Here is a 27,286-nt window from a genome sequence, read left to right on the forward strand (position 1 = left end):
AGCAGGTTTGGCCGATCACAGCTCCCACTGGCTTCAGTTCGCCGTCCTAGGCCAATGGGGGCTGCGGGAAGTGGCGCAGGATGAAGGATGTGCTGGCCGTGGCTTCCAGCAGCCCCCATTGGCCTGGAGTGGCAAACTGCGGTCAGTGAGAGCCGCAATCGGCCAAACCTGCAGACACTGCAGGTAAACAAACCAGCCTGGCCTGCCAGGAGGCTTATTCTGGTGGGCCGCGTGCCAAACGTTGCCGATCCCTGCTCTACTGCTTGAGCTAAAACAGTAAACCCCTGAGCTCCAAGCAGGCCAGATGTTCAGTGAGTGTTCAGGAGAGGTGTATAATAGGGGTTTGACACACAGGAGTGCAGTGAAAAACTGCATGTTGTTTCCCTGGCTCCACCAGTCACATAATCTGAGTCAGGCTTGACAAAGATCAAGTATCCGTCGATTACAGTGGCTACTGCCACAAGGGGCTAAGGGCTCAAGAAAGTACAACCCTTTGTGAGATGCTCCTTCAATCTCCTCCTCTTTCATCTGCTATCCCCTGGCTTTCAGACAAAGACTAGAGTCAAACACCCTCAGCAACCCACTTTAGAACATCAGATGCGGCGGCCTGTGAACCCCATAAAAAGTCATGTCCATAGCTACCACAACCGTCAGCAGCCTCCCTTCCTGTGACAACATTGGAAAGTTGGCCTAACTCTCTGCTCCAAACCTGGTTCTCCTGGCACAGGGTGAATGATGAGAGAGAATCGGGGAGGGAGGGAAGGGGGCAGCTGAGAGTGCTGCAGCAGCAGAGCGGGGGAGGCAGTTGGGAGCCTGCAGCAGCAGATCAGAGAACTGAGGTCCAGGAAGGAAAGTAGATGTGAGGTTTATAACAGGCTGGAAAAGCCAGCCATCTACTGCAAATATGAGACATCTTCAACTTCAGAATAGTGATCTATTTCCTTAAACTGCTGCTGGCTCTGCCACTGACCTGCTGGGTGACCTTGGGTGTAACACTTCACCCATCTGTGCCTCAGTTTCCCCCAGCACTCATGTCTGTTTAGACTGTCAGCTCTTAAGGGCAGATCTGTCTCCTAGTATACGTATGTACAGGGTGCCTGATCTCAGCTGGGACTACTGTAATACAAATCATGACCATAATTTACAGCAAATACCATTAAAACACCCCAGAGCAGGATTCTACTAGGAAAGGGACAGGTGCAATAGTCTTATAAGCAATATTAAAAATTCTGCTGTGGATGAGTGTAACACCAGGCTGGCTGTTTACTTAATTGTCTAAAAATAATTAACATATTATTTAGCTCTCTCTATTATTTGATATGAAGTATTATTCTTAACCCATCTTACCCCTTAAAAAAAACCCTTTGGAAACTGGCAGAACACAATGTGCTGGGGAGACCAGAGCAGGGCCAGTAGCTGAGTTCAGCTTCTTTCATGAGCTCAGCACTGGGAACACTGCCCAAAAGTTTGGATTGGCATAAAAAAAGCCCTGCAAAAGTAGGCTTCACTCCCTGTCTCTTTAAGAAACCGGAGGGGTGTGTGTGTGGCCGGGTCCCCAGGCTCACTAGAGTTCTCATTGGCTTGTGGCAGCAGGAAGTGGGAGGTGGAAAAGTCAGATCTTTGCTTGTTGTTGTCTGAGCTGCAGGGTGAGGTGGGGGAAAACATGGTTTCACTTCAATGATTCCCTCTGTTTTCCGGGTGGGGTTGTGTTGTACAGCAAGGGGGTGGGGGGATGTTTGTAGGCTTTTGTGCTGCTGTTTTAGATCCCTGAGATCTTCTCTTGTGTGTTAGATTTGGGTGCAGCTGCAGAATCTGGCCTGCTTGCTCTGCAGCTCATAGGCAGCTGGGGCCTGGGGCAGGTAGCTGTCATAGCAGCAAGCACTAGCCTCAGCTGCTCAAATAATTGGATCCCAGCTTTTTCTCTTCACTCTCTTGCAGGTTTGCTGTTGCCATTATGGCCCAAAGAGCCTTTCCGAATCCCTACGCAGACTATGACAAATCCCTGGCCACAGGATACTTTGACTCTTCAGGGCGGGTGAGTTGGAGCTCTAAAGTGACTTAATTTTACAGCGCTGGAATGTTTCTTTCTTAACAGGTGTCACAGGCTGGCGTGAGCTTAATTTTTCTTTCCCCTGTTTCTGTGGCATGGGAGCAGTGCCCGGTCGATCCAGAGAAAGGCAGGGATTGCATGCCTAACATGCCTCAAGACAGGGCTTGTGCGTTGGATGTTAATAGCGTCTTGGACATTTCTTTTTGAAATGTTTCTGTGAGCTTCCTGGAGCTTTCTCGTGGTCTTACCTGAGCCAGGTCAGCATTCAGGTATCTGCCATTGTACTCTGGGACAGTTTCCCCATTTATAGCCACCTCATCCAGTGTCTAGTTTAATCCGATGAAATCATGAGACGAGTTAAACTTTTGTAAGGGGGGGGAGGCAAAGACTAATGGGAAAATCCTAACTTAAGTTAGAGGTTTGGTTGCAGGAGAAAAAGGTCAGTCCATGCACCTGGGCAGTGGTGCTGCATGATCAAAATCACTGGCTCTTGTGAGAGGGCTCAAAGGGGTGTGGTAACAGTTTATATATATGGGGAGAGAACCAATTCCAAAGCAGCTATCTGTGACATTGTAAACAGGATTCTGACTTCACTTGTGTAATAAACACCCTGAGACTATAAGCAAATAAACAAAGCTTTTGCTTTCCCACTCCCACTTGCTGTAGGTGTATTGGACAAGAAGCCACTCCATACAGACACAGATTAGAAACACTGATCCTTTCCCCTGGGGACTTTATAAGGCCCTAGTAATTTTGGATAAAAAACAGAGAGAGATTATATAGTCTGTGTGTCTGTCTCCCAGTCGATTCCCATATATCTGTTGATATGGATCTTTGGTTACTTTGGTTTGTTGCATTTTATTGTAATAGCTGGAAAGGTAAGATGAAAGGATCTTGCAGCCATTCGGGGGCAGGTGTGGTCTGAGAACATGTCTGGGAGCCAGGAACTCCTGTATTCTAGTTACTGACTCTCAGTGGCCTTGGGCAAGTCACTTAATCTTTCTGCTTCAGTTTCTCAGTCAGTAAATTAAATCTTCCTGCATAGAGGTGCTGTGAAGCTTACTTAATGTCTGTAATACTCCTTGAAGATGAAATGGCCTGTGTAAGTGCTAAGTATTGTGAAGATGATGAAACATTCAAACACCACAGGGGTGTTTGTCTTGGCAGCCTCACATCCACCCTGTTGAGACTGGCTCTATTTTTTGAGCAATGCATCTCAGAGCCAGGAAAAGATGCCCTCACATGTAGTTATTACAGAGGGGCCTTGATGTTTTCTGCTTTGCTTTGGCAGAGGAGACTTGCAGTCTCCCATTTCTGAGGCTGCAGCGTATGCACAACCACAGAAGTCTTCCCAGTTGAAGGTGCAACATATCTGCTGTCTCATCACTGCTAGGAAGAACCTTAAAAACTTTAACCATATATCTCTGGTTTTGGAAGTTCTTAAAGATCTTTGGGCATCTGTTGTTTTTCTTGATTTGGTGGTGTTGCTACCTGAAGTTTTTATTCCACAATGTTTCACTGAGATTTGCTTCCAGAGTCTGACTCCAACGAATCAGTTCTGAGTCACTGCACTTTTATCCTCTCAGCAATTTTAGAAGCATATTATTTATATATATATGAAAAGTCTTTAGTCACACATTTAACAGAGCAGATCTCTTGTATCTAACCCAGATTCCCTAGACTAAAAACAATAATCACAATTTATTGCACAAGATGCTTTTTGTGACAGGTTCTGGAAAACAGACTCAAACAAGCAGAACCAGTTCAAAATCTTCAAGCTCAGGGGATTGGACCCAAGAGATGTGCCTTCTTTAATGTATTAACCCAAAGACTACAGCATGAATTAGTCTCTGAGTTACTTAAGTGGCAGGCTACCAAAGGAAATGAAGGGATCGTGACATGGTTAGATTTTTAAACTGATGAGCTGGGATCTGCCTAAACTGCAGCTGTCTCTTCTAGCCTACACAACTTAGTACAGCGTGAATGCTTGTGGCACACTGTTTAATAATACTCATTCACATCATACCATCACTTTTACTACATACGTTCCAAACAGAAAAATATTCTTTCCATCAAAACATTGGTTCCCCTCCATCCCGCCCCGCAAAGGTGCGTAGGAAGCAGAGTGTGTGTGTGTTTGCATACACAGCCAAGCCTTGGCGTAAACCACTCTGATGCATCTGAGCTCTCAACTACATTCCAACCTTGTTAAAACAAAACCCTTTGTTGTTGCTTAAGGCTCTTTCTGCATTGGCGGGTGCTGCTGGAATTATCACATAAGCATGTACCCACATGGTATGGTAGATACTTTAGCATAAGGTGATGCCATCTCGTGATATACAGTATCGTATCATAGTCCTTAGACTGGCTTACGCTATAGACCTGTTCAGTCAGTTGTGGCGATCCAGAGGTGGTGATCCCAACGGTGCTATGAATGGCCTGCAGTTATAGTAGTAAGTATGGAACCAAGCTCTACAAATTAATTTCATTTTTTCCAGCCTATTGCTTAGTTTCATTATTATTTTTTCCCTGAACAAAGCAATTAAAATATGCCTGTAGGGGAATGAACAAAACATTACAGTTCATGTACCAAAATCCAGCAGCTTGGAAAACCACAGCAAATATCCTTTGTTGAATGCTAGGTTTTTAAAATATAAAAAAGTCAATATGTAGCATGTTTAGCCATGTGGGAAACTGGGTGTGGAAGGTTGAAAAGGGAAGGATTTCCATTTTGTGGATTGCTTCCTACAACCCATCTTATTAGTAACAGCTAAATCAAGCCTAGCCTAGCCTACGCAAATTAGGGCCTGAATTCTTAAAATCTTATCTTGCCCTGGTGGACAGCAGGAGTAACTCCGTTGACATCAGTGGAATTTTTATGCTGGTGTGAATGAGGAGAATCAAGCCCATGCAATTTGTTATTATTAAAGTGCCAGCACTGAGATCTCAATCTATCACCTCACAAATACAGGGATTAAATCACAACACCCCAGTCACTACTGCAGTACCACAATTTTAAGGACTAGGGTGACAGTCTCGATTTTTGAGTCTTTTTCTTATATAGGCTCCTCTCTCTCTCTCACACACACACCCACCCATCCGTCCATCCTGATTTTTCACATTTGCTGTCTGGTCTCCCTATTAAGGACAGGGAATCTAGCTAGCAAACCGAGGGCAGTTAGTGAAAAGTCAGCATCTTGCACCACATTCTGGATGGGAGCAGGCAGGAGCTGAGTGGGATTTCTTTTTGGAGCAGTGGCTACCCTGCTCTCAACTTCCTCAAGCCTCATCTGTGGGCCAGGGCCAGGTGGTGTGTGAGAGCTGTGGGAAAAGGCTGCCCCTGAGGTAACAGGCCGAGATTCCAGTTCATTTTACTACTGCCAGCCAAATACAAAACTGAGTATTTCTGGCTACACTCGCTGACTGAGAATCCCAGTTCCCCAGGGTAATCCCTGCTCTCTGCCATGCACGCTCGCAGCAATTTGATGAGCCCTCACCCAATCTGTTTGCTGATATTTACTTATGTGTGGTATTTCTTTTCTATCCACAGCTGACTCCTGAGTTCACTCAGCGCCTGAACAATAAGATCAGAGAGCTGCTTCAGCAGATGGAGAGAGGCTTGAAATCTGCCAACCCCAGGGACTGCACTGCTTACACTGGCTGGGCAGGTAGGGCAATGCCGTAACAAGGACATTTGAACTAGCCAGCTCTGTGGGGCAGAGCAAGTCTGCTTGTTAGCTGCCTTTCCAGGTTAGGCTCACCCAGCCTCTGCCTCCTCTAGTAAAGAAAAAGAGAGCTGCTTTATTGATTATGATGCATGGTCTCAGTCAGAAACGATCAGTGTAGACTCATGCTACGAAGCAGTTCTGGCACTTCTTGTGATTAACAAAGACGACCTACATTTGAAGCTGAGGTCCACCTGTCCTCCCCATTTCTGGCTGCTGGGGTTGGAGGGTGGGAACAAGGTATCTTTGGCATTCCACTACAATATAGGGCATGCTCTCTATCCGTTCTGCTAAGGTGCTCTTACAAATAAAGCTTGGCGGGTTAGATGCCTTGTGGAGCTGATGAGTGTCAGAGCTTTTACCTTTAAGGGGCTGGCTCAGATCCAACCCAGTCAGTTGTGACATTGTTGACTCCCTACCCGCTGTTAGATGAATGTGAAGCAAGCGGATGGGTGTCAGTCCAGCTCCTGGTGGGCATGGATGCACGTATCAGGATCTGCACTCGGCACTGTGTAGGCAGGCTCAGCAGAGAGGCTCCATGCCTACGGAGACCAAACTCCTCTCAGCCTTAACAGTGACCCCACCAGTTTGGGTGAAACCTTCTGGGTTGGCCAGCATGTGGGAGCTTCCATTGCCACCGTCGACAGCTCCCTCTGCCTACTGTAGATAATGGGTAATTGTCTTGGTTACGGAAGGTGCCTAAGCACTGAAATCAGGGAATATTTAAATATAAATATGTTCCAGTAAATATTTCAGGTTCGTTTTATTTTTTACCATTATGATGTGAGGTAGCATGATCACCAGGCTGTTCCTGCTCTTGTTCTGGGTTACCTGTTAATGCCAATCGACTGATCCAAAACTGGTTCTGGCCCAGTGTCTTTGAGAGGAGAAGAGAGAAGAAATGCAACACAGCATATGAGTCAGGGAAACCCTGTCCTTGAACTGATTTTTCTCTTCAAAGCTAGCAGAAATAGCTCTACCTCTAAGTCAGATCTGGAATGTAGCCAGACTTGCCATGACAAACACCACAGGCTGCATCAGGTAACTGGGTCCTCAGTCCCTTGTCCATCCCAATCTTCCCTACACCAGGACCAGAACCGGCTTTGTCTTTGATCCCACTGGTCCGTAAGCTTCTCTGGGTTAACTATAAGAAGTCAGAGTCTAAGGTTGCATCTACACTTGGAGGGTGGGAGTCCCACCTCAAGTAGACCTACTTGTGCTAGCTCTCATAGAGTTCACTACATACTGTCGCGTTCCCGGGGAAGCTTAGGCAGCATGGCCAGCTGCCCCAAGGACAAACCCACCCAGACCCTGTTGGCACACATTCAGGGCAGCTAGCCCATCCTGCTGCTTGCCACTGCCTGTGCTTCTGCATGCACACTACAATTTGTAATGTGCTAGCTGGACGGTGCTTTAGTATAGTCACAGCCTAAGACCATTTCCTCCTGGTATTGCAGCCACCTGTAGTGTTCAGGATGAAGCCCTGCGTGCTTCCTTGGTAGATAGCATTAGAGAGAGAATGAGCCAAGGAAGAAGACTGCCACCATCATGCCTTTTCTGCCCATTTTCTCCTTTGTATGAGTGTTTTTGCTTTCCCTGTATTCTCCCCTTCTCTGGCCTTAACCCCGAATCTCCGTTCCCTGCCAGGTGTGCCCTCCATTGCCACCACATGCTCTCCCCTTTCCAACTCTTTCTCTTACTTCTTCCTGGAGAAGCCCTGCAGAGCACCCCCATGGTGGAGAACCTGACATCACATACACCTGACAGCAGTGACATGGTTTTTGGTGACAATTCAGAGGATGCTAGTTTCTCTGCCATGCCCATACTTGTACCCATATTGCCTTATCCTGAGATCTTCACACTGGTCTTGGTATGGATACGTCTGTGCCTAGGTGCTACAGAAGGTGGTAGTAAAGAGAACACTTCTTGCTAAATCACTACTGGTTGAGTGCCCAAGCGTGGTGTTAGAAGGCATAGTAATGCTGGAGGTGCCACGCTTTTGAATGAATTGGCAAACTGGGGCCCAGACAACTTATGACTATTACTGATTCCAAGGCACTTTTATAAAACGGTCAAATTCCAACTCAGAAGGCCTCACCCAAGTTCATCCTGGAGTGTAATGCACCCATATCCCTAACTTCCTGTCCAGCGCTGATCTGTGATGTCGCTGTTCAACACCTTCGGCATTTCCACCTGGTGGTGGCTGATCTGATCCCCACGGATAACCTGTATTTCCATCTGCTTGCACGTGCTTGGAGATCCCCTGGGATGAAAGGCGCTGTGTGCAAGAAATCTATTGTTAATGTGACAGTGCCATAAGTGAATGGCGGCCTGTGGAGTGGGCGTAGGCATGTTATTTGAAGTTACATTGGATTCTGCCTATTACCGGTACAATTCAGTATGTAGGGCTGGAGGATAAATAGCTCACATTAGCAAGACTCTTATAGTGTATTGGGAGGAAGAGCTCAACTCCCGGAGGGGTGGGAGGGAGGGAAGGCGTATACCTCCATAGGGTAGCCTTAAGGAGCATCCTACAAGCCTTGGTTAGGAAGGAAAATGATTCGAGGGATGAAATGATCAGTAATGCTATGGCTAAGTCTTCCGCCCATATTTTATTCGGAAGGGAGTTACACAAAAGGGATTCTCCCTTCTCCCCTTTCCATTCCTTCCTTGCTTGTCATTTAGAAGAAGACTATGAAGGATTTTCTGTGAGTCGCAGCCAGAGAAATGGAACACACTGATATTATTCTGTATCCATTTTCCCCCTGCTAATAGTCGCTAGATTAATTTATTCAACGTTGTTTCTGGATGGAAAATTAATTGGGCCATGACAGCAGCTTTTCCTCTTAATTGCTTATGTAGAAAAGGCTTGTTGAGTATCTTCTCATGTAAATCATCACCCAGGCGTCTGAAATCAGTCGGCTCTCTGTGGCTGCTAATCGGAGATAGTGGAAATGAATAGCTGTGGCTTTCAGTGAACGTTCTTCCTCTGTATGATGTGGCACACCTGAGTCTACTCCATTATGCCTAGGCATACACGGCACATGCTGGAATTAGATGTGTTCTCTCTATTCCTTCCACTGTACACGTGCAAGAACCCCATCCCACTGGCCTGCATTTGTGTCAGGGAAACCCTGTGTTTTAGTGCCAAGAAGCACTAGTGTAAAGGGGAGGGACTTCACCATTTTCAATAACAGAAACATACAGCTTGCTTAAGCTGCTGTACTGAGCCAATCCAAAGTAATGAACAAACAGCCTTGGGGCACAAACTTTAATGTGTGATGCAGTAGCACCTACAGTTGCCAAGAGAGATCAGGGCACTGTACAGACACACGAGCCTGGCCTATACCCAAAGTTGCAGCAGTTAAGATTGGGGTTTTTTTTTAACCAATTTAGCTAAATTGATGCAAAACTCTGTGTGGACACTTAAATTTAAAACCTGGCTGATATCTGTATAGCCTGCATGTAAGTTACTGATCTAAGTTAAGCTGCGCTAAGCCCCTTTTGAACTGATACACTGGTCCTTAGCTGAATTGTTTTTAAACCACTGCAATTTGTGTATTGACACGGTTCTGAAGATTGCACAATCTAAACAGGTGAGACAAAGGATGGGAAGAGAAATGGAGAAGTGACTTGGCTGAGGTCACCCAGCTGGCCAGTGGTAGAGCTGGGACTAGCACCCAGGACACCCAAGTCCCTATCCAGCCCCCTGGCCACTGGACCATGCTGTATCTCTAAATCTATGAGCCTGATCCATAAGCTGAAATGGAGCGATGAAAAGCTGGCCCTCCTATGCATTTGCAGATCCTCTAACTACCTGTTCTCCAGGTTCTTGGGCATCTCATCTATTTATACACATGGTGCTACATTAAAGAGGCAGCAGGGTCTGCCTGAACTACAAGGAGACAGGGTGAAGATTCATGTGCCTGAAATGTGTCTTTGTTTCAAGATTGTTAGGCAACATGTTAAAAAAATGAGGGCAAGTCACTGTAGCCCCAGGATGCTAGTAATTTACATATTGACCTTTCCAAGCCATTATTATGGTTTCAAGCAGTTGTTTACTCTGCTGCTCTGAAAATATATGCACTCCTTTGAGCTGCTAGCTTATCATGTGGTTCACAGCTGCCTCTGGGACCCTGAGCTGTTCTGAAAGAAAGAACCCCACAAAGCTCATGTGTATCTCCTATGTTTTGCTGGTGGGGAGGATGGATGGAAGGAAGGTGCATTGTACACTACCAAGAAATGGCTCTCCCTCCCCAGAGTCAGGATTTTGCCAGACATTCCCCAAAGCCAAATCCATAGTTACCAGTGTCTGAGACAGAGAACTTAAAGATGAGAGCTGCACAGGACAGCAGAGGGTGCATATGACCCAAAGGAATGCTGACTATCAGCCAGTTCCCAGTAGGCTTTGAAGGAGCGCAAGGTCATGAGCTAGGCCCTAATAAGGTGAAAGATAATCACTCTTTCTGATTTGTATGGTAAACTATTTTTGCTTAAGTTACTGTGCAACAAGGGAGGGCCAAGCATTTGTGAAGAGACCACCTTTTGCTAGGGATAGATGGACAGGTGTAGTATTTCAAATACAGTCCATTATCCAGACTCCTAGAGCCTAATTCATCGGTGGCCAGCACCTTTGGCAAAGTGGATGCAAATGCTGTCTGTCTGACTGAGTGGCGTCTTACACTGACTCTGCAAACGTAAGTGACTTAGATAAAATCCCAGGAGCTATAGTAGCTTCTCTGCCATCACTAGAATTCTCTGGAGTGGGAAATCTGGTACGTGCTCCCATGCCCCAGATCACAGGGATCTGAAATCCAGAAGTGCTAGCAGGATGAGTGCCATCTTGGGCAATACCGGTCATCAAACCAGGAACCTCCGAGCTAGAAGTGTCTAGAAAGCCAGTCTCTCTAGATGGGGGCTGTAACAGACTCGCATCCTCTGCGAGTCAGGCACAAGGGGGGCACAGGCTGACTGGTGGGCTACATCTGGACCCAAAAGAGAGGCTACCAGAGCTATGGAGGGCAGGTTGAGGAGCAACAACAGGCACCTGTGTGGGGAGGCTGGAAGGTGAGTTACTAGGGGAGTGTTTTGAGGGACAGAATAACAGCTCAATGCATAAGATACATTTCTCCTTGGAAAAAGGGATCTCCAGATCCCAGAAAAGCAGATAAGACACCAACATGAAATGCACAAGTATTCCCCAGGTCAGGGGTTGTTCCCCAGACCCACAGCTACAAGTCTCAGTAAAGAGCCTTCTTCCCCACAGCCTCTCTCCTTTCTATTTCTGGAGTAACTGCTTTGGTGGCCTTCCTTCTGCTCACCTGTCTAGACTGGCGAGTCCTTGTTTGCTAGTAGCAGGATAGGGTTTCTACACCCTGTCCCAAGTAGAGTGCAGGGGCTGGAAGGAAGGGTAAACCTGGGGTATACGGAGGGAGTCTGGGTTCTGATACCTACTGACCTGGTATCTCTGAGGGTTTCCCATCACCAGTGTGTACTCAGACAGCACTGTGCCATGGCCACTAAGGGTCTGGGACAGCATGAGCTTCAGTGAGCCTGAAGCTCCTTTGTTTGTAATTTAGGATCTCAGGCTCTTTGTGGTTTTGGAGGCAGTAAAGTCAATATAAGAAGCCCTATTTAAAATGATCCCCAACATAGTTACTAGCTTGTCAGTCTGAAAGCGGAGGCAGAATCTAAATGAGTAATGGCATTTTATGGAGGTCAGGATGAGTTATGCCGTCCTTTAGTCACATCACTTAGGAGGAAAACTGCTACTTGTTAAGAAAAATTTAAAACTGAGAAGTCTTAAGGGGGAGAAAAACATTAGCTCTTTAGACTAAGTGTTTAAAAGTTCAAGTACATATTAAAACCAGCAACCACAGACTGTCCCCCAATGAATAAACGTGTGGCTGAACTGTTCCGTCACCCCTATACAATTCAGATGCCAGCTGAGCCCTCCAGGTCAATTATAACTGGGTTCTGAGGAAAGGGCTGGTAGCAGCAAGGACTGTAGAAATGGCACAGTCAGATATCTCTCTAGCCATCCATTGCCCCTATCGTGTAGTATTTGAATCCCTCACATCATCCCTGTGAGATATGACAGTACTACTGTCTTCACTTGCACATGGGGACCTGAGGCACACAGACAGACAAAGACCCAAATCTGCAAAGGTATTTTGGCTCCAATGTCTATTGATGTTGCTGGGAGTTAGCCTAAATATCTTTGTGGATCTGGGGCTAAGTGACTTGCCCAAAGTCACACGGGGAGGTGTCCAGGGTCTTCCAAATCCCTAACCACTTTCACCTCTGGGAGAGCGTCTTTCCTATGGCTGAATTACTCCATTCATCATTTTATCCATAAAGTAAAGCTATAGAGGAGAGATACGGATACATGTATTTGTATAAGCGCAGGTTTGTCCCATATTGATCGCTTCTCCAGATCCATTGGACTTGTGGATTTAATGGGCTTGTGGAAAGGGAGGATGATGCATTAGTGTTTGGGTTGCAAACAGAACAAAGGGGTGGTGTTAATGATGGGAACCTGGCACCTTTGTACACCACCGATTATATCCTTTGTATTCATTCCTATCCACTGCCTTTAGCAACCTATATTAGCAACGATCTTTTTTTTTTTATTTCTGTTCCTGTTCTCTTGGATGAGTAAACCCAGTCAAGAGCGCAAGCTTGATTCTGTTCCTTCTCATGTGGCAACAGATGTGTAGTAAATTCCAATCACTGACATCCCTGTAATCCCACTGACAGCAGTCGGATTGCACAAGTGTTCGTGAGGCCTCAGTTTGGCCTGCAGAACTCTTCTGACTGGTGACTTGGTGTGAGATGGAAAGAATAGAGTTTACTTTTCGAGTCCGTGTTGTGTTAAGAAATTAACTGTTACACTTTAATACAAAGTTCTATTTACAAATGGTTTTGAAAAGGGTTAATAAATTATTAATAGACGTTATAAGCACATTAGACATGAGTAATATATTATAGAGGGCTATAAACACATCACTGGTTACAGACGATTATGCATTTTTGTATAAGCAACCAAGTGAGCTGTTGGACTTTGTCAATCTGTTACAACTGAGTAATACTTAGAAAACAGCTAATCATTTATTAACCCTTTTACATGCTATTTATAAATAGGACCTCATTATAAAGTGTGATCTAAAATCTTTTTGAAAACTGAGCACATACAGAGACCTGTAAGAAGCAAAAAAATGTGGATTTCCCCCCTGCTGTTTTACAGAGTCACTTTTCAGAAAAGGTCTATGCTCGCAGGGCATAATTCAAAGCCCATGGTAGTCAATAGAAGTTTTTCCATTGCCTCCAGTGGGCTTTGGATCTCACCATAAATAAGTAATACTGAAAATACTAAATACAGAAAATATTCTCCCTGAGGCTAGTCAACTGCAGTTTTTGCCTTTACTGACTGTATCTTGGACATACACTGCTCAAAGGGTGCCTAGCATTCTTCTGTCTTCATGGTGAAATTAAATGACATTTTTACTTGACATGCTCCAGGCACCAAATATTAACTAGCTCTCATTCGGCCCCTCCCAGATACCTGTTTATGGAGACAATCTTGTTTCTGATAGAATTTTGTGAATTTTTTCACACCTGAGATGCAGCAGGGCAGCTGCCCGTACGAGCTGCAGCAAAGCTCAGACAGAAGAGGTAGCAGGCAGGCATGTCCATCAAAGAATGGGAAGAGAGACGAGTCTGATAATCTTTGGAAGTGTTACTTTTGAAAGACTTATAAGAATAGAGCTGAAAACCTCTCGTTAAAAATTAAAGAATTTTTTTTTTAAATTCTGTACACACCAGTGAAGGTGTGCTCCTTGAGAAAGGTTCTTTGAAAAACTCAGTTACTTTAATGATAATACTTAGATAAGCGCTCACACTCTTCATCCATAGCGCTGAAGTTCCTCTACAGAGGAGGTAGTATCATCTATCCCCAGTTTACAGATGGGAAAACTGAGGCACAGAGAAATTAAGTGACTTGCCAAAGGTCACCCAGCAAACCAGTGGCAGAGCCAGGAATAGAACCCAGGTCCCTAACCACTGGATCACACTATTTAAAATTCAAGTTGTTAGTGTCTCTTTAAGAGAAATCAGCTAGCTCTCCTCTTTCCCTCCAACTTTGCTCACATTTGGTGAGTGTGAATTTGGTGCGCTGAGAGGTATTACAGAACATTACAAATGCACATGATCTTGTGAGTCCAATGCATGATTCCCCATCCTCAGTTTAAGGACAGCAACTTCATATATTCTACTAGATGTCACTATAAGTGGGTTTTCCCCCATGACTAGCTTCCTGCTTTGAGGACACTGGATGGTTTGCTTTTCAGGGTTGATGGAGGAAGTGTGAAGCCTTTTCTCCCTCCAGATCGCAGGTCTGAATGTGGTCCAAGTTAGCAATAACCAAAAATCTCCTATCTTGTGGCAGTTTCGTGACCTTTGTTACACGAGTTCACTGCAGCTCAGTTCCTAGTGGACTGCACACTGAAAACCACCATCTAATTGGTGTCCTTAGCAGCAGTCTGGATAAAGAGACTAAGATTTAATTGATATTGAAAGCATGCTGTCCCCTTGCCTGAGATCCCTTCTGTTCAGGGTTGGCAAGGTTCAAGTTAGAGAAATTTGCCTTGCTATCGCGTATGTTGTCCCTTAGCAGCGTTTCACAATGGCCTGCAGTTTACAGGTTGCTGACAATCCAGCATCATTCACAAGCCCTGAACTCAGTATATACCTAAAGCAGCATCTCAGCCTCTCCATTAACTAGTGAAATTGTCTGTTAGCTGGTTGGGAAGATCTAACTATACGTGCCCTATACTGTGACAAGATTTTAAACAAACTAAAACATCTTACAACTCTGGTGCTACTGGGATTAACAGATTTTGCAGGTGCTAAAGTAAAGGTCATAAGCACTGGATCTCCCATCTAGCTGTACAAATGCACCACTGTTCCAACACAACCTACCAACACAAAACCCTATCAAAACAGAGCACTCCACTGCACGCACAGTTCTTCTCCTAGGGAAAGGATGAGAGCGAGAACCAATGACACATGACAGATGTTAGCCATGTTGCTTAATGCACAACAGGAAGATGCTCAGGTTCGGACACCACCCTTATCACCATAATATCTGTCTAGAATAGACCCTTCAGATCCTCTGCTCTGGCAGGCCATAAACGGCCAACTGTGTGGTAGTTCTGAGGGGCACAAATGGGAATTGGAGTGAGACAGCCACATATGTTTGAAGCAATTCAACTGGATCCAGGTTTCCAGGGGTGCAAAGCTAGGGGAACTGATCCCCTCTGCTACCTAGCCCCTTGTCCCTCATTATGTAATAATTGTTTTTATATGGTACTTTACACATTAGAAGCATTTTGCAAATATTATCTAGCTCATCTTCAACCTACTGTGCACATTTGGGAGGTTAGGTATATACCCTTATTTTACAGATGGGGAAACTGAGGCAGGGAGTGCAGTGACTTGCCCAAAGCCAGACTGAGTGTGTGGCAATGCTGGGATTATCATTTAGGACCTCCTGATTCCCAGCCCCATACTCTGTCCTCCAACCATGCTGCCTCTAATATACATTGTCTAGATATTAATCATGGTCAACCTACATTTGATGCTGTTATTTTTTTAGTGTATCATTGGTGTATCTATCGACCTACACATGCTTGCTGCAAGTCACCGCTCCATGTTGGGTGTTGCTCTTCACAGTTGTAGACCAGATTTTAAAAGCTTTTGGGTGTAGAGAGAATCTTGCCCCATTTGGGAAGTGATGCCGATGTTACAGTTCTGCAAAGCCTCTCAAACCTGACTGCGTTTTGATGCTTTTGGAGCCTTTAAGGGTGGCCACATTGGGTCAGACCAAAGGTCCATCTAGCCCAGTATCCTGTCTTCTGGCCGTGGCCAAGGCCAAGTGCCCCGGAGGGAATGAACAGAACGGGTAGTGATCCATCTCCTGTCACCCATTCCCAGGGTACGTCTTCACTACCAGCTGTATCGGTGGGTAGCAATCGATTTCTTGGGGATCGATATATCGCGTCTCATCTAGACGCGATATATCGATCCCCGAACGCACTCCTGTCGACTCTGGAACTTCACCAACGCGAACGGCGGTAGTGGAGTCAACAGGGGGAGCCGCGGGCGTCGATCCCGCGCTGTGAGGAGGGTAGGTAACTCAATCTAAGATACTTCGACTTCAGCTACGTTATTCACGTAGCTGAAGTTGTGTATCTTAGATCGATCCCCTCCCCTAGTGTAGACCAGCCCCCAGCTTCTGGCAAACAATTGTTCATTGTTCAGGATGGGGAGGGAGGGAGTTGCTAAAAGAGATTTTTGTGGGAAAAGGGGAAGAAGAGACTGGAAGAAAAACTCACAAGCTAATTTTATTTTTCCAGGCTTCAATCCTGGCATTATTCGTACCATGATAGTTACATAAACAAATAAACTTGTTCCAATAGCAGCTGCTTATGAAAAGCTAAACATTAGAACAGGTAACTCCATAGTCTGAGCTGTTTAAATTGATATCAGGCCTATTAAGAACCTAAAGATGGTCATAGGTCATGGAAATACCTAGTAGGTGAGTATTCCCCTTTAAAAAGAGCTTCATGCCCTCGTCCTTACAAACTTGAATGATGATACCGTACATCTGAGCTTCTCTCTGTGGAAATACTAACACTGAACTGCGTAGAGAGCGGACAAGGTTATTAACTTCGGCAGGAAATGGAAATTTGCCCTTAATATACATGTGAAATTGAATTGTCTGTAGCATGAAGCTTTGGAGATTACCCATGCAAAATGAGAAAATGATCTAAATTTAAAATTGTCCCTAGTACAGTGGAAAGTAATTTTTCAGGCTGCCTTTTTTTTTTAAAACTGGATTGAAATCTGCAGAGATTGGCTCTATTAATTTAGGCTTAAACACAGGACCTGTGTCGTCTTAGAAACGGTTAATGAGATGGAAAGCATACTGTAAGGGGCAAAATGAGATTTTTCTGGAAGTGATGTAGGCCACTAGCTTCTTTGATACATATTCTTTGAGGATACCTCGAGCCCCTAGATGCTTTTGAGGGTGCCTTCCGACTAGCAGGTGTTCAGAAGGGAGATTCTGTCTACTGTGACAGACCTTTTGAATAACGACACACTGATGACTCTTCAAATTATGTATAACAGGCTTCAAGAGCGGGATGAGAGAGGGACAGAGCAAGGCTCCAGGCAAAACCAGTGACCTAGCCTTTTAACAGCAGCATTGTTTATGTAGCTGGATGCCTGGTATGGAAGAATCAGGGGCAGAAGAATGCATTTTCCTGGCTCTTGAATAGCTTTTTATGTTTCAGACAAGGGCTGCACTCAGAATTAGTGTGTGGTGTGTGTATGCAGGAATTATCTCTTCGTTTACAATACTTTTCTTGAAAACAGCTGATTCTCTGTGCAGAGAAAAATAAAGGCCATTCTCAGTCTCTCTCCTTTTCTATGAAGGTCCAGTTTAGTGTACAGCTTCTCTAATTTAGGGGTCACCAACAGTTGTCAAGGCATTGCAAGCACCCTGCCATTCCCATATTGCTCGATGGGAGGGAGGTCCCAGACAGATGAGAGGCTGGGACCTCCTGCAATGGAAAAGGGGGTTCCAGGCTGGTTGAGGTTGAGAACAGCTGCTGTATTGCAGATAGTTTTTTGTCTATCACTAATGCTTATGTATTTGTCATTGCTATTTGGCAGGAGGCTAAATAAATAAATAAATAAGAGTAAATAATTAATTCCACCTTGTATGGTGCTTTTCAGCAGTAGATCTAAAAGAGCTTTACAAAGTTACACTTTATACACTTCACAATTATTGCCATTTTACAGATGGGGAGACTGAGGCAGAGAGGTACAGCGACATGTCCAAAGTCACCCATGGCCATGCAGGGAAATATTAATGTCCCAGTACAGATAAGCTGATCAAGAAATCTGTTTCATATGTTTTGGCTCTACCATAAACAGCTGGGATTTATGTTTTAAAGTTAGTCACAAAAGTATACAGTGTCAGGGGAGAGCAATAAAACAGCTGATCCATGCCTTGGGCTTAACCCATTTATTTCTTCGCAGGCATTGCTGTGCTTTACTTGCACCTGTATGATGTGTATGGAGATCCTTCCTACCTCCAGGTAGCAGAGGCGTACGCAAAGAAGAGCTTGAATTGTCTGACAAAGCGCTCCATCACCTTCTTGTGTGGGGATGCTGGACCTTTGGCAGTGGCTGCCGTTGTGTACCATAAATTACGGGATGAGACGCAGTCAGAAGCCTGCATCACTCGGTAACGTTTTGGGGTTTGGTTTTGCCGCCTGTTCCTCAAGTTGTTGCTTTTGGACGCATGAGCTGGTGTCCAAAACTACTAGCTTTCCCTATGCGGAACATCCCTCTCGACCTTGTTAAGTTCTGCTGTATGGCTCTGTTTAAAAGGAGAACATTCACTAGCGGGACAGGAAGCATGCGACAGAATCTTCACATCCTAGGAAAATGGTTGTCATTAAGGATGTAAACCAAGCCTGGTTGACTAGCTGGCCCTTGTTAGAGCCTGCTTTTCTGGATGGCGGGGTAGAATGGCTGTACTATCACTGAGCAGGGATTGCAACAGCACTAGAACTGGCCAGACAAGCTGGGGGAACTGCACATGGTTGATTGGTTTTGTTATTAATGTTTCCATTTTTCAGAGTCTTAAACAAAATTTGATTTTTGAAAACTTTACACTAGTTCTATAGTTGGTTGAAAATGGACTTCTCTCCACTATCTTTTTCTTTGGACGGGGGTGGAGAGAAGAAGGAGATTTGGAATTTTTTTTACTAGCTCCACCCTTACAGTTAAAGGGACATTTTGTCAAGGCGAAGCTTATCTTTTTCATTTTGTCTTGTGTCTGTTTTTAAATTGTGTTTTCATCTGTATTTTGTTGTTATTTTTTACACACAAGCCGCTGTACGCTACCTGAATAGGGCTAGCACGTGACAGAGAAAAAACACTTAGCAGAGGAGCAGATTTCAATTGTAAGCTTTCAAGGGTATATGATAGAAGGAGTCTTAAAATGATGAGAAATACCTTGGGGCAAACTTTCCATTTAAAGTTGACCAATAAACAAATCTACCAGATCCTAACAACGGCAGAAACATATGCTGAATAGCTTCCGTTATCTGGCTATGGGGGTCAGACAGCACAATTGTTTTAAAATGACCAGGGGGAGGAAGGTTAGAATTGCCTAAAGGATTTGGAAACCCAGTTCCCATTAATTTTAATTGAGAACGAGATGTTCTTCTTTTTGGTGTGAATTTAGTGCTCATGAAATATGCAGCTTGGACCAGTCTAGAGACAAAAGTCCCTTTTTTTTATTCTGGAAATATATACATGGGATCTTAACAATATTGCATTGGTCAACCTTGCATCATATTGGTGAAGCTTGCTAATGTGATGTAGATATATTTGCCTACAAAGGGACATCTGGACACCATTCTTTCAAACTGTGATGTACAATTGTAGGGGGAATTAAACCCCAAATTGTAACAGATCCAAAACCATGTTACTTTATTGTAATTGTCCCTTGCTGCATCAGTTTTGTGGCAGAGCAGAAATTCAGATTAATTCTGCACTGCCATCTAATGGCATCTGGAGGACCAAGCACTGGAAATTGGTTACTTCTGAAAGGCAAGCAGAGAAAAGAAAATGGGGTATTCAAGCAGCAATGGTTAGGTCAAACTTTCCTACTGCCTACCCCCGACTGTTCAGAGCAGGCCATAGTACCCTTAAAACAGGAAAAGCTGCTTTCTACAATAAATGTTTCCATTAATCAAAAGGCGGAATGGGTTTTCAGTTTATTACTGCACTCCTGAAGAGTTTGCTGAGTTCTAGAGTGGAAAGCTCTTAGTTTCTCCAGTGGAGAAGAATAGCAATCCCGATGCCTGTTTCTCTTTGGGTCCCTGTGCTTTAGAGTGCATACTAGCTGTACAAAGTCTGAAATGAGCCTCTCAGCAGAGCTTTCTCTGCAGTGGAAGACGCACAAGCTTCTTTTTGGGGGGGCTGTTAGCACTTGCCTAAATGAGTTCCTGACCCAAAAATGTGCTTTATCCCCCTGAGAGGCTCTAACACTTCAAGGTGGTCAGTTTTCCAACAGCCAATGAAAACCTGGACTATGTTCTTACAGACTGTATTCTGTGGTTTTGCTGCCATCAGGAGATCAGGTGTTTGGTTCTAGAGTAATTGGCGCACAGAATCCTGTCCCACTGCCACATTTTTGCTTCCTCCAGAAACTGTTAGTTTTCAGCAATTAATAGATTGGTTTAGTATCTGTGGTGTCTGACTGTCAGGTACTACCATCCCCTGCTAGAAAATGGCATTCTGTGTACTGTCAGGGTTGCTAGGGGTCTGGCACCTTGTGCGACACACCCACAATTGGCAGCCCAACTCCTCTTGAGCATATTATCTTTGATTCCCCTGTTTACTCTGTGGTTTGGTCCCCCAGATGCTGACAGGAACTGCTCTGCAGACTTCCTCTCCTCCTCCCCTCACTACGCCAGCTGGGGGAAGCAGCTTTCAGCAACAGTACAAACACTGGCTCCAGACCATCCCTCACCCACCAGACTGCCCCAGGGAGCTCTTCACGCGCTCCCCCAAGACCCTGCTCATGGCATACCATGTACCCACCCCCTCGGCCAGTTTCCCCAAGCACCTTCATCCAATTATAGTCCTGCAGGCTCTGGCATCTCCCCAGGCACTCCCACTCCACCTTCCATAGGTAGCCCAGCCCTTCCAGGCACTCCTTCCCCCTCCACCACCCACAACAATCAGGAGACCACACTCCAGCTGTTTCTCCCCCATCCTCCCTGGGAATAGGGTCACCAAGGAATTCTGGGCGAATTCTGGGCAGTGGCATGAGGCAGGGAGATCTGTTGCTGCCTGATTTGGGGGAATGTATGGGAGACAGGCCCCTGCCTTCCACTCCCACCCACATTTGCCTGCACATGGTTAGGAGGCAGGGTGAGAAGTCAGTGACTTGTTCTCACATCTGGGAAACATCCGGGGGAGGCAGCACAACACTCGGTAGCCTGTTGTGAGGACCTGGACTAAATCTGCCTCGAGACCCTCGCTCTCTAAATATCTCTAGTCACATTGAATCCAACACCAAGCAAAGATTTGTTGCTGCCGGGAGCCGAAACACAGCGTCCTCCATGATCTCAGGGGATTCTGGACAACTGGCCGTTGCTTCCTTTTAAAAAAGAATGTGCTGCCCAAGAGCAAGCGCTGACACTGTACCTTTGCTGTTCCCTCACGCGGCTGTGGCGGGGAGCCCTGCACCAGTGGTTCCTCGAGGGTGCAGTTCCTGTGCCTTGTGCCTGTCAGAGTGGCAGCAAGAGGCACTGAAAGGAGCAGCCTTGAGGAAATGCAGCACCCATGCTGTCATTTTGAAAGTGACAGCATTTTCCAGGCCGCTGACCCCAGGGATGGAAAAAAAATACTACTTTCCTCTTTGCCTCAACTTAATGCTCTGACAGGGAAGAACTTGTGACCTTGTTGGAAGAGTGGGGAGAGGCAAAAATGGAGGCTCGTTTGCATCTTGAGCGATTGGGTCACAAAGTGAAGTTGTCAATCGTTGTTAACACTTGCAGGAGCGTCACCAACTTCAGCATGCTAATCATGTGAAGAATGATGCAAGGACTTTTCAAACTATGTTGGACTCCTTGTTCTGTGTTGCCAGTGTGTTTAAAGTCTGGTGCAGTCAGGCAATCCATACTCTCACTCCTGTGGTAGGTGACTGCACTGAAAGAAGCCTGTGGTGCTTACACTTGGACTGACCCTGTGATTATAATTAATTAACCCAGCCTAGGTGGATGAAGAGCAACTGGCTGTTTCTTCTACACCCCACAGAGGCTCGGTATTTCATAATCACCCCTTTCCCACTTCACTGCGCACTGTTGCCTAAGTGATTCACATTCCATCCCCCAGCCCCCTCGCCTTCCTTCCTCATTTGGGAGATGACCCCAGCTGTTTTGGAACAGCACGAGAGCTTTTGGGTTTTCACAGTCAAGACTTTTAGACATAAGGGGTGGCATGTTCAAAAATGGTCGGCCATGGCTCAGCTCTTCTGATCAGCTGATGCTGATCACTTCTGAAGTGCCTTGTGGCACGGAAGCTGAATTTCTAAAAGTACCGCTATGGCTTGTGATGGGGGAGCTGGGAATGGAGGAGATGTTTTCCTTGCTTTAAAGGGTCATCCTGCCTTACCCACACAGTTATCAACTTGGGTTTGACTATCAACGTTATTACCTGGATTCCAGTAACGCCTAGAGTCCCCAATTGACCCCTTGCACTAGGCGCTGTACAAATACATAATAACTGACGGCCCCCGCCCTGAAGAGCTGACTATCTAAACAGACAAGACAAAGGCAGGATTATGTCCATTTTACAGATCAGAACTGAGGCACTGAGATTTCCCATGGTCACACAGAGTGAGCCTGTGGTGGAACTAGGATCTGCACTCAGATCTCCTGTGTTCCAGTCTAGTAGCCTTCAACTGGAGTTACAATTTGAGGGTGTTTTTGTATAGCTCATCCCTGCCAATCTACTTCCTCACCTGAATCTTTCTTTCCAGCTTGCTTCAGCTGCACAAACTTGACCCACGAGCACCTGATGAAATGCTCTATGGGCGCATGGGATACCTCTATGCACTGCTGTTCGTGAACAAGCATTTTGGAGAGGAAAAAATCCCTCAGAACTATATTCAGCAGGTACCCTGTCATCTCTCCAGTTGCTCTCCAATGTAGGCTGAATTAGCCTCCCGCATCCTACTCGTTTGTCCTCTGTATTTTGTCGCTTCCCACCCAGCACATCCTTGGAAGGATGAAAATAGATGCTGGTCTAGGTAACTCTGGCATGTGTGAAAACATGACAGGACACATGTGAAGGCCACAGCATGGAACCTCCAGCTGTTGCTGCAGGCCCCATTCTTCCAAAGGGATATTGTGCCAAATGCCCTTCCTAATCCATTAGGATTCTGTGCCTAGAGTTGAAGAAGCCCCTGTTCCTCTCCCCCATTCACAAACTAGGATTTCCACGTGCAGAATAACAAAGGTGCATAACTATATTTTGCACTGTGATACCTGCTGCGCTGGCTACTGTCTGCCAGGCTGGAGGGAAGAGATTATATACCTCAAAGCTGTCGTCACTCACATCTGGTTTCTGCCTGCAGGTCTGCGATGCAGTCATGGCATCTGGGGAGAGCCTGGCCAAAAGGAGGAACTTCACAGCCAAGAGCCCGTTGATGTATGAGTGGTACCAGGAGTATTACATAGGGGCCGCCCATGGCCTGGCAGGAATTTATTACTACCTTATGCAGGTGAGACACACCTGGAGAGAAAAGGCCTTCCTAGCAGTTTCACTTCTAATGCCCTCCAGTTTGAATTTGGGACACCTGGGGAGCTTTCTGATTGGCTATTAGTGATGTCACACTGGTGTCAATCATGGTCAGTTGTCCATCAGATGCTCTCTTTTGTTTGATTTAAATCCTATTTTCAAAACACCTCTAAAATGCTCCAGACTCTGTGTTTCTAGGAGGCTACTACACTTCTGAGGTGGCTAGTCACTTAGAGCTAGATTCATAAAGAAACTTAATTGTCATTATGCCTAACTTTTAGGTACCTAGAAAATCATGGGGATTCAGGTAGCCTGAGTTTGGCATCTTGGCTCCCTATAGAATGAAGTTACAAGCTGAATCTAGAATACGTGGGCTATAGAAAAGAGCAGCCAAGCATAATGCACCATACGCTTACAGGGAAAGTGTACCAGGGAAGGTACAGAGGAGGACATCAGACTGTGTAATTCTTTATCACTGATGGCTGTACAGCACAGGTATTGATTTTCAATTTGCACATTAGCAATTTGGGAATAATATGATTCTTAGCTTAAAACGCTCATTCCAAGGGGCTCAGAGCTGCCAACTTAAAAGAGAACTCCATCTATATAGTTTTTGGCCAATGTGGTGCAATTGGAGGAGGACATGGAGGATCCATTCCTGCTTTCAATGAGGTCAATGGTGAAGTTGCTCCCTTAGTTTTAAACTGGTTGTTACCCTTGAGCCTCTTTACATGACCTGTGTACAAATAAAAATTGAGATCTTCAAGTTGGGCTGGCCTTGCAGCTCACTGTGGGGTGGTGGTGCTTTCTGTGGGTGACATGATCTGCTAGGTCTTGGTGTCTGGGAATCATTCCTGATAGTCATCCTGAGTTTTTCTCTTTGCTTCATTTCATTAATCCTGATCATATCCTCTAAGCTATTCCTAACCACTTCAGGTTTGTAGGATAGACTTTTCCTTGCCTCTTAAAATCCAAAGGGATCCCCTTATTTTTCTCCCTGTAACAGTGTTCACTCACTAGTGGGGGCACCCCCTTGTGGCTGGGTCTAGGGGTCAGCCCTTGTCGACTCGAGCCCCCACCTTTCTGTTGCTCACCTGCCCCGCAGCCCCTCTGACTCTCCGGGACTGGGAGGTGCTCTCTCTTTGTGACCCAGACCTCCAGCCAGGTGACAATATAGTTTCCCCCTTCTGATGTACCAAAGTCTCGCCAGACCAGTTGTCCAGCTGCAACTTCACCAATCCTGCACCACTTCCCATTGGCTGGTGGGAAACCTGGGCCCACCCAGTAGACAAGCTCTACACAGTCTCAACCCTCACTGCTCCGTCCTTGGGCTTCTTCCTACTCTGCCTTCTACAGGCTTTCTTCTCCACATCTCCTCTGGGTGCACCCTTCTGTCAGGGACAGGAACCCAGGTCTTTTGCTCTCCTCAGCCCCCAAGCCCAAGGGTTTCTCCCTACCCACCTTTCTGTGCCCAGAGAGCAACTGCAGACTCCCTCCCTGGAGCCCCTTTCTGCTGCAAACTTCCTGGCTTTACACCTTACCCAGCTTCTCCCCAAGCTGAGCTTCAGCAATTAGTAATTGATCAGTCAAGTCTGACTCTCCCTGGGGTGCAGCCTAAAGGTTCATTTGTCCCTTCTGGGCTACTCTCACCCCTTCAGGGCTAGTAAAGGGTGAATACCCATCACACTCCCCTTGCTGGGGCACCCTCTGGAGCCAATCACTGTTGCTGCAGAGAAAGAGGCATTAAAGGCTGACTAGGTGCACACTCGCAGCCGAGGCACTGAGCAGCCTGCCCCCAGCATTCTCCTAGCCCATCTGTATAGGAGGAAAGATATGAGCTGACGCAGCACAGCTGAAGAAGCTGGAAGGAATCGGTAACGCCAAATTCTCTTGTCATCTTTGAAGCATAAATTGCTTATGCCCCTAAAACTAGCATTGCCGGCTGGGGGAGGGAATTGTACAGTACTTATTTCATGTTTTAACAGCCTCTCTTGTCTGTCTGTTTCAGCCCGGCCTTGGCGTGAGCCAAGTGAAGTTACATAACACAGTCAAACCCAGTGTGGATTATGTCTGCCAACTGAAGTTCCCATCAGGCAACTACCCCCCCTGTATTGATGATGCCAGAGACCTGCTTGTCCATTGGTGTCACGGGGCACCTGGCGTGATCTACATGCTCGCACAGGCCTATAAGGTACAGGAGGTCCTGGAAAATGGTGACAGGAGAGCTTTAAACATGGAATTTGATCTCAGAGAATCCTCTAGAGGGGAGTCTCTGTCAGGGCACGTACTATTCTAATGAAATAACCCACCAGTGCCACCATGCATGCCCACACTTACACACCAATCAAAAAGGAAATTAGACTTTTAATGAATGATTTCTGAACATGTCCCAGTGTCTTGTCCCCGGTGCAGGATGCTCTCGTTGCTTGTGGAGTTAGCCATGTGTTGTATTCATTCTGTGGTAGGTGACTAATGGTGACAGCTCATTGTGAGTTAAATAACGGTGACGCTGCTTCATTTATCACTTTTAAAATCTTTGACAGTAGAAGGCAAAGTCACGGCGCCATTGTTTAAGTAGGAGAGGTCACTCTCGATAGGAACTCATTAACCAAGTAGGTGGGGACCTGCTGCAGCCCAGCGTGGATGCAAAGGGGATAATTGCAGTGACTGGAATCTCTCTCTCATCTCCACAGGTGTTTGCTGACCAGCAGTATCTGAGTGACGCGCTGCAGTGCACGGAAGTGATCTGGCAGTGGGGTTTGCTGAAGAAAGGTTATGGGCTGTGCCATGGGACAGCTGGCAACGCTTATGCCTTCCTTATGCTATACAACCTCACTCAAAACATGAAATACTTGTACAGGGCCTGCAAGGTGAGCATCCATATGAGCAACAGACACAGAGGAGAGACTCTTGCCACCGGGTCATGGAAAGATTGGATGCTGGCTGGGATAGCTCACCTTTTAAAAAAATTATCTGCTAGAAAATCATGGGACCATCTTTTGTTAAGGAGAGGAACCGGTCAGGCTAGGGTGGAATGTAAGTTAACATTCTAGAGCCAGTTAGGATGGTTTGATTCTGCACTCTGCGTGATGGTTCTTTCCTTTGTAATCTAACTTCTAGCCTGGCAGAGATGCAGCTAGCACGTGGACCAGGATGGTCCTTAAACAGTCACTCTCATCACTGTCCCTGCTGGGCTCTAGTCAGCAGCAGTGCCTTGCAACAGCCTGTTTTCTGTTCCATTGTCGTGATGAGATGGAGATCTGGAGGACGCTGGGGGGAGTGTCTGTATTTTTAACGTCCATGTCACGTCTCCTACAAAGTTTGGACACTTTGTTCTTCCTTCCTCAGTTTGCAGAGTGGTGTTTGAGTTATGGGGAGCATGGATGCCGGATTCCAGACACGCCCTTCTCTCTCTTTGAAGGTAATCTCTGTCCAGCCTTTTCTACGTAATATGTTCTGAATCCTGAGTCTGATCGCATACCAGTGTAAATTGAGAGTAACTGCATTAAGACCCCCTAAAATCAGCGTCAGGAGAATCACACCCACTGTTTTGACCCTCTCTGAATGAGATTTTAACAGCAGTGGATAATGGCTACAACTGGAATTCCTTGTTCTGTTGCAACCCCAGCTGGGAGGGCTGGAGGCTGGCATAAGCACCGAGTCCTCCTGCACTCAGCTCTGGTACAGTTCATAACTCTCACTGGAGTAAGTCTTTATTAGGGACTGTTTAAACCTACAGTAATTTCAGGCTGGTTGCCCAGCCAACCTCTGCACTCTGTGTACTTACTATTTTGTGCAAGTCCTTTTCAGTGTCACTCTAAAGAACAATGAAGAAATGGACAAAAAGAAGCCACAGATCCAGGCCATGATTGGGCAACAGATAGCTTTCCCAAATGCTGATACCTATGCTGCTCCATAAATCTGCCAGAAGGGGGAACCCTGGGCCAGTTCCACAGCCACCATAAATCACAGAGCCACTCACGTCCATGGAACTAGGACATAACTGCCAACTTTCTAATCATGCAAAACCAAACACCCTTGCCCCACCCCTGCCCTGAGGCCCCACTCCCACTCACTCCATCCCTACAGCTGTTGCTCTGTCTCCCCCACCCTCGCTCAC

General features: G+C 46.0%; 1 protein-coding gene across 2 annotated transcripts in view; it reads left to right on the top strand.

Moving 5' to 3' along the window:
- Positions 1–1,577: 1,577 nt before the first annotated feature.
- LANCL1 (LanC like 1) overlaps positions 1,578–27,286 on the top strand; it is a 29,186-nt gene continuing 3,477 nt past the window's right edge. Inside the window, exons 1-9 of one of the 2 annotated variants that reach the window (XM_030580069.1) lie at positions 1,578–1,646; positions 1,939–2,035; positions 5,601–5,718; positions 17,881–18,088; positions 22,406–22,541; positions 23,003–23,149; positions 25,175–25,357; positions 25,860–26,036; positions 26,515–26,587. In XM_030580069.1, the coding sequence (XP_030435929.1) occupies positions 1,955–2,035; positions 5,601–5,718; positions 17,881–18,088; positions 22,406–22,541; positions 23,003–23,149; positions 25,175–25,357; positions 25,860–26,036; positions 26,515–26,587 (1,123 nt within the window). In that variant the 5' untranslated portion in view covers positions 1,578–1,646; positions 1,939–1,954. Of the gene's footprint in view, positions 1,652–1,938; positions 2,036–5,600; positions 5,719–17,880; positions 18,089–22,405; positions 22,542–23,002; positions 23,150–25,174; positions 25,358–25,859; positions 26,037–26,514; positions 26,588–27,286 lie in introns of both variants that reach the window. The other variant, XM_030580070.1, reaches the window with a different exon arrangement.

This window comes from Gopherus evgoodei, chromosome 11, assembly GCF_007399415.2.
Source record: "Gopherus evgoodei ecotype Sinaloan lineage chromosome 11, rGopEvg1_v1.p, whole genome shotgun sequence".
Classification (NCBI taxonomy): domain Eukaryota; kingdom Metazoa; phylum Chordata; order Testudines; family Testudinidae; genus Gopherus; species Gopherus evgoodei.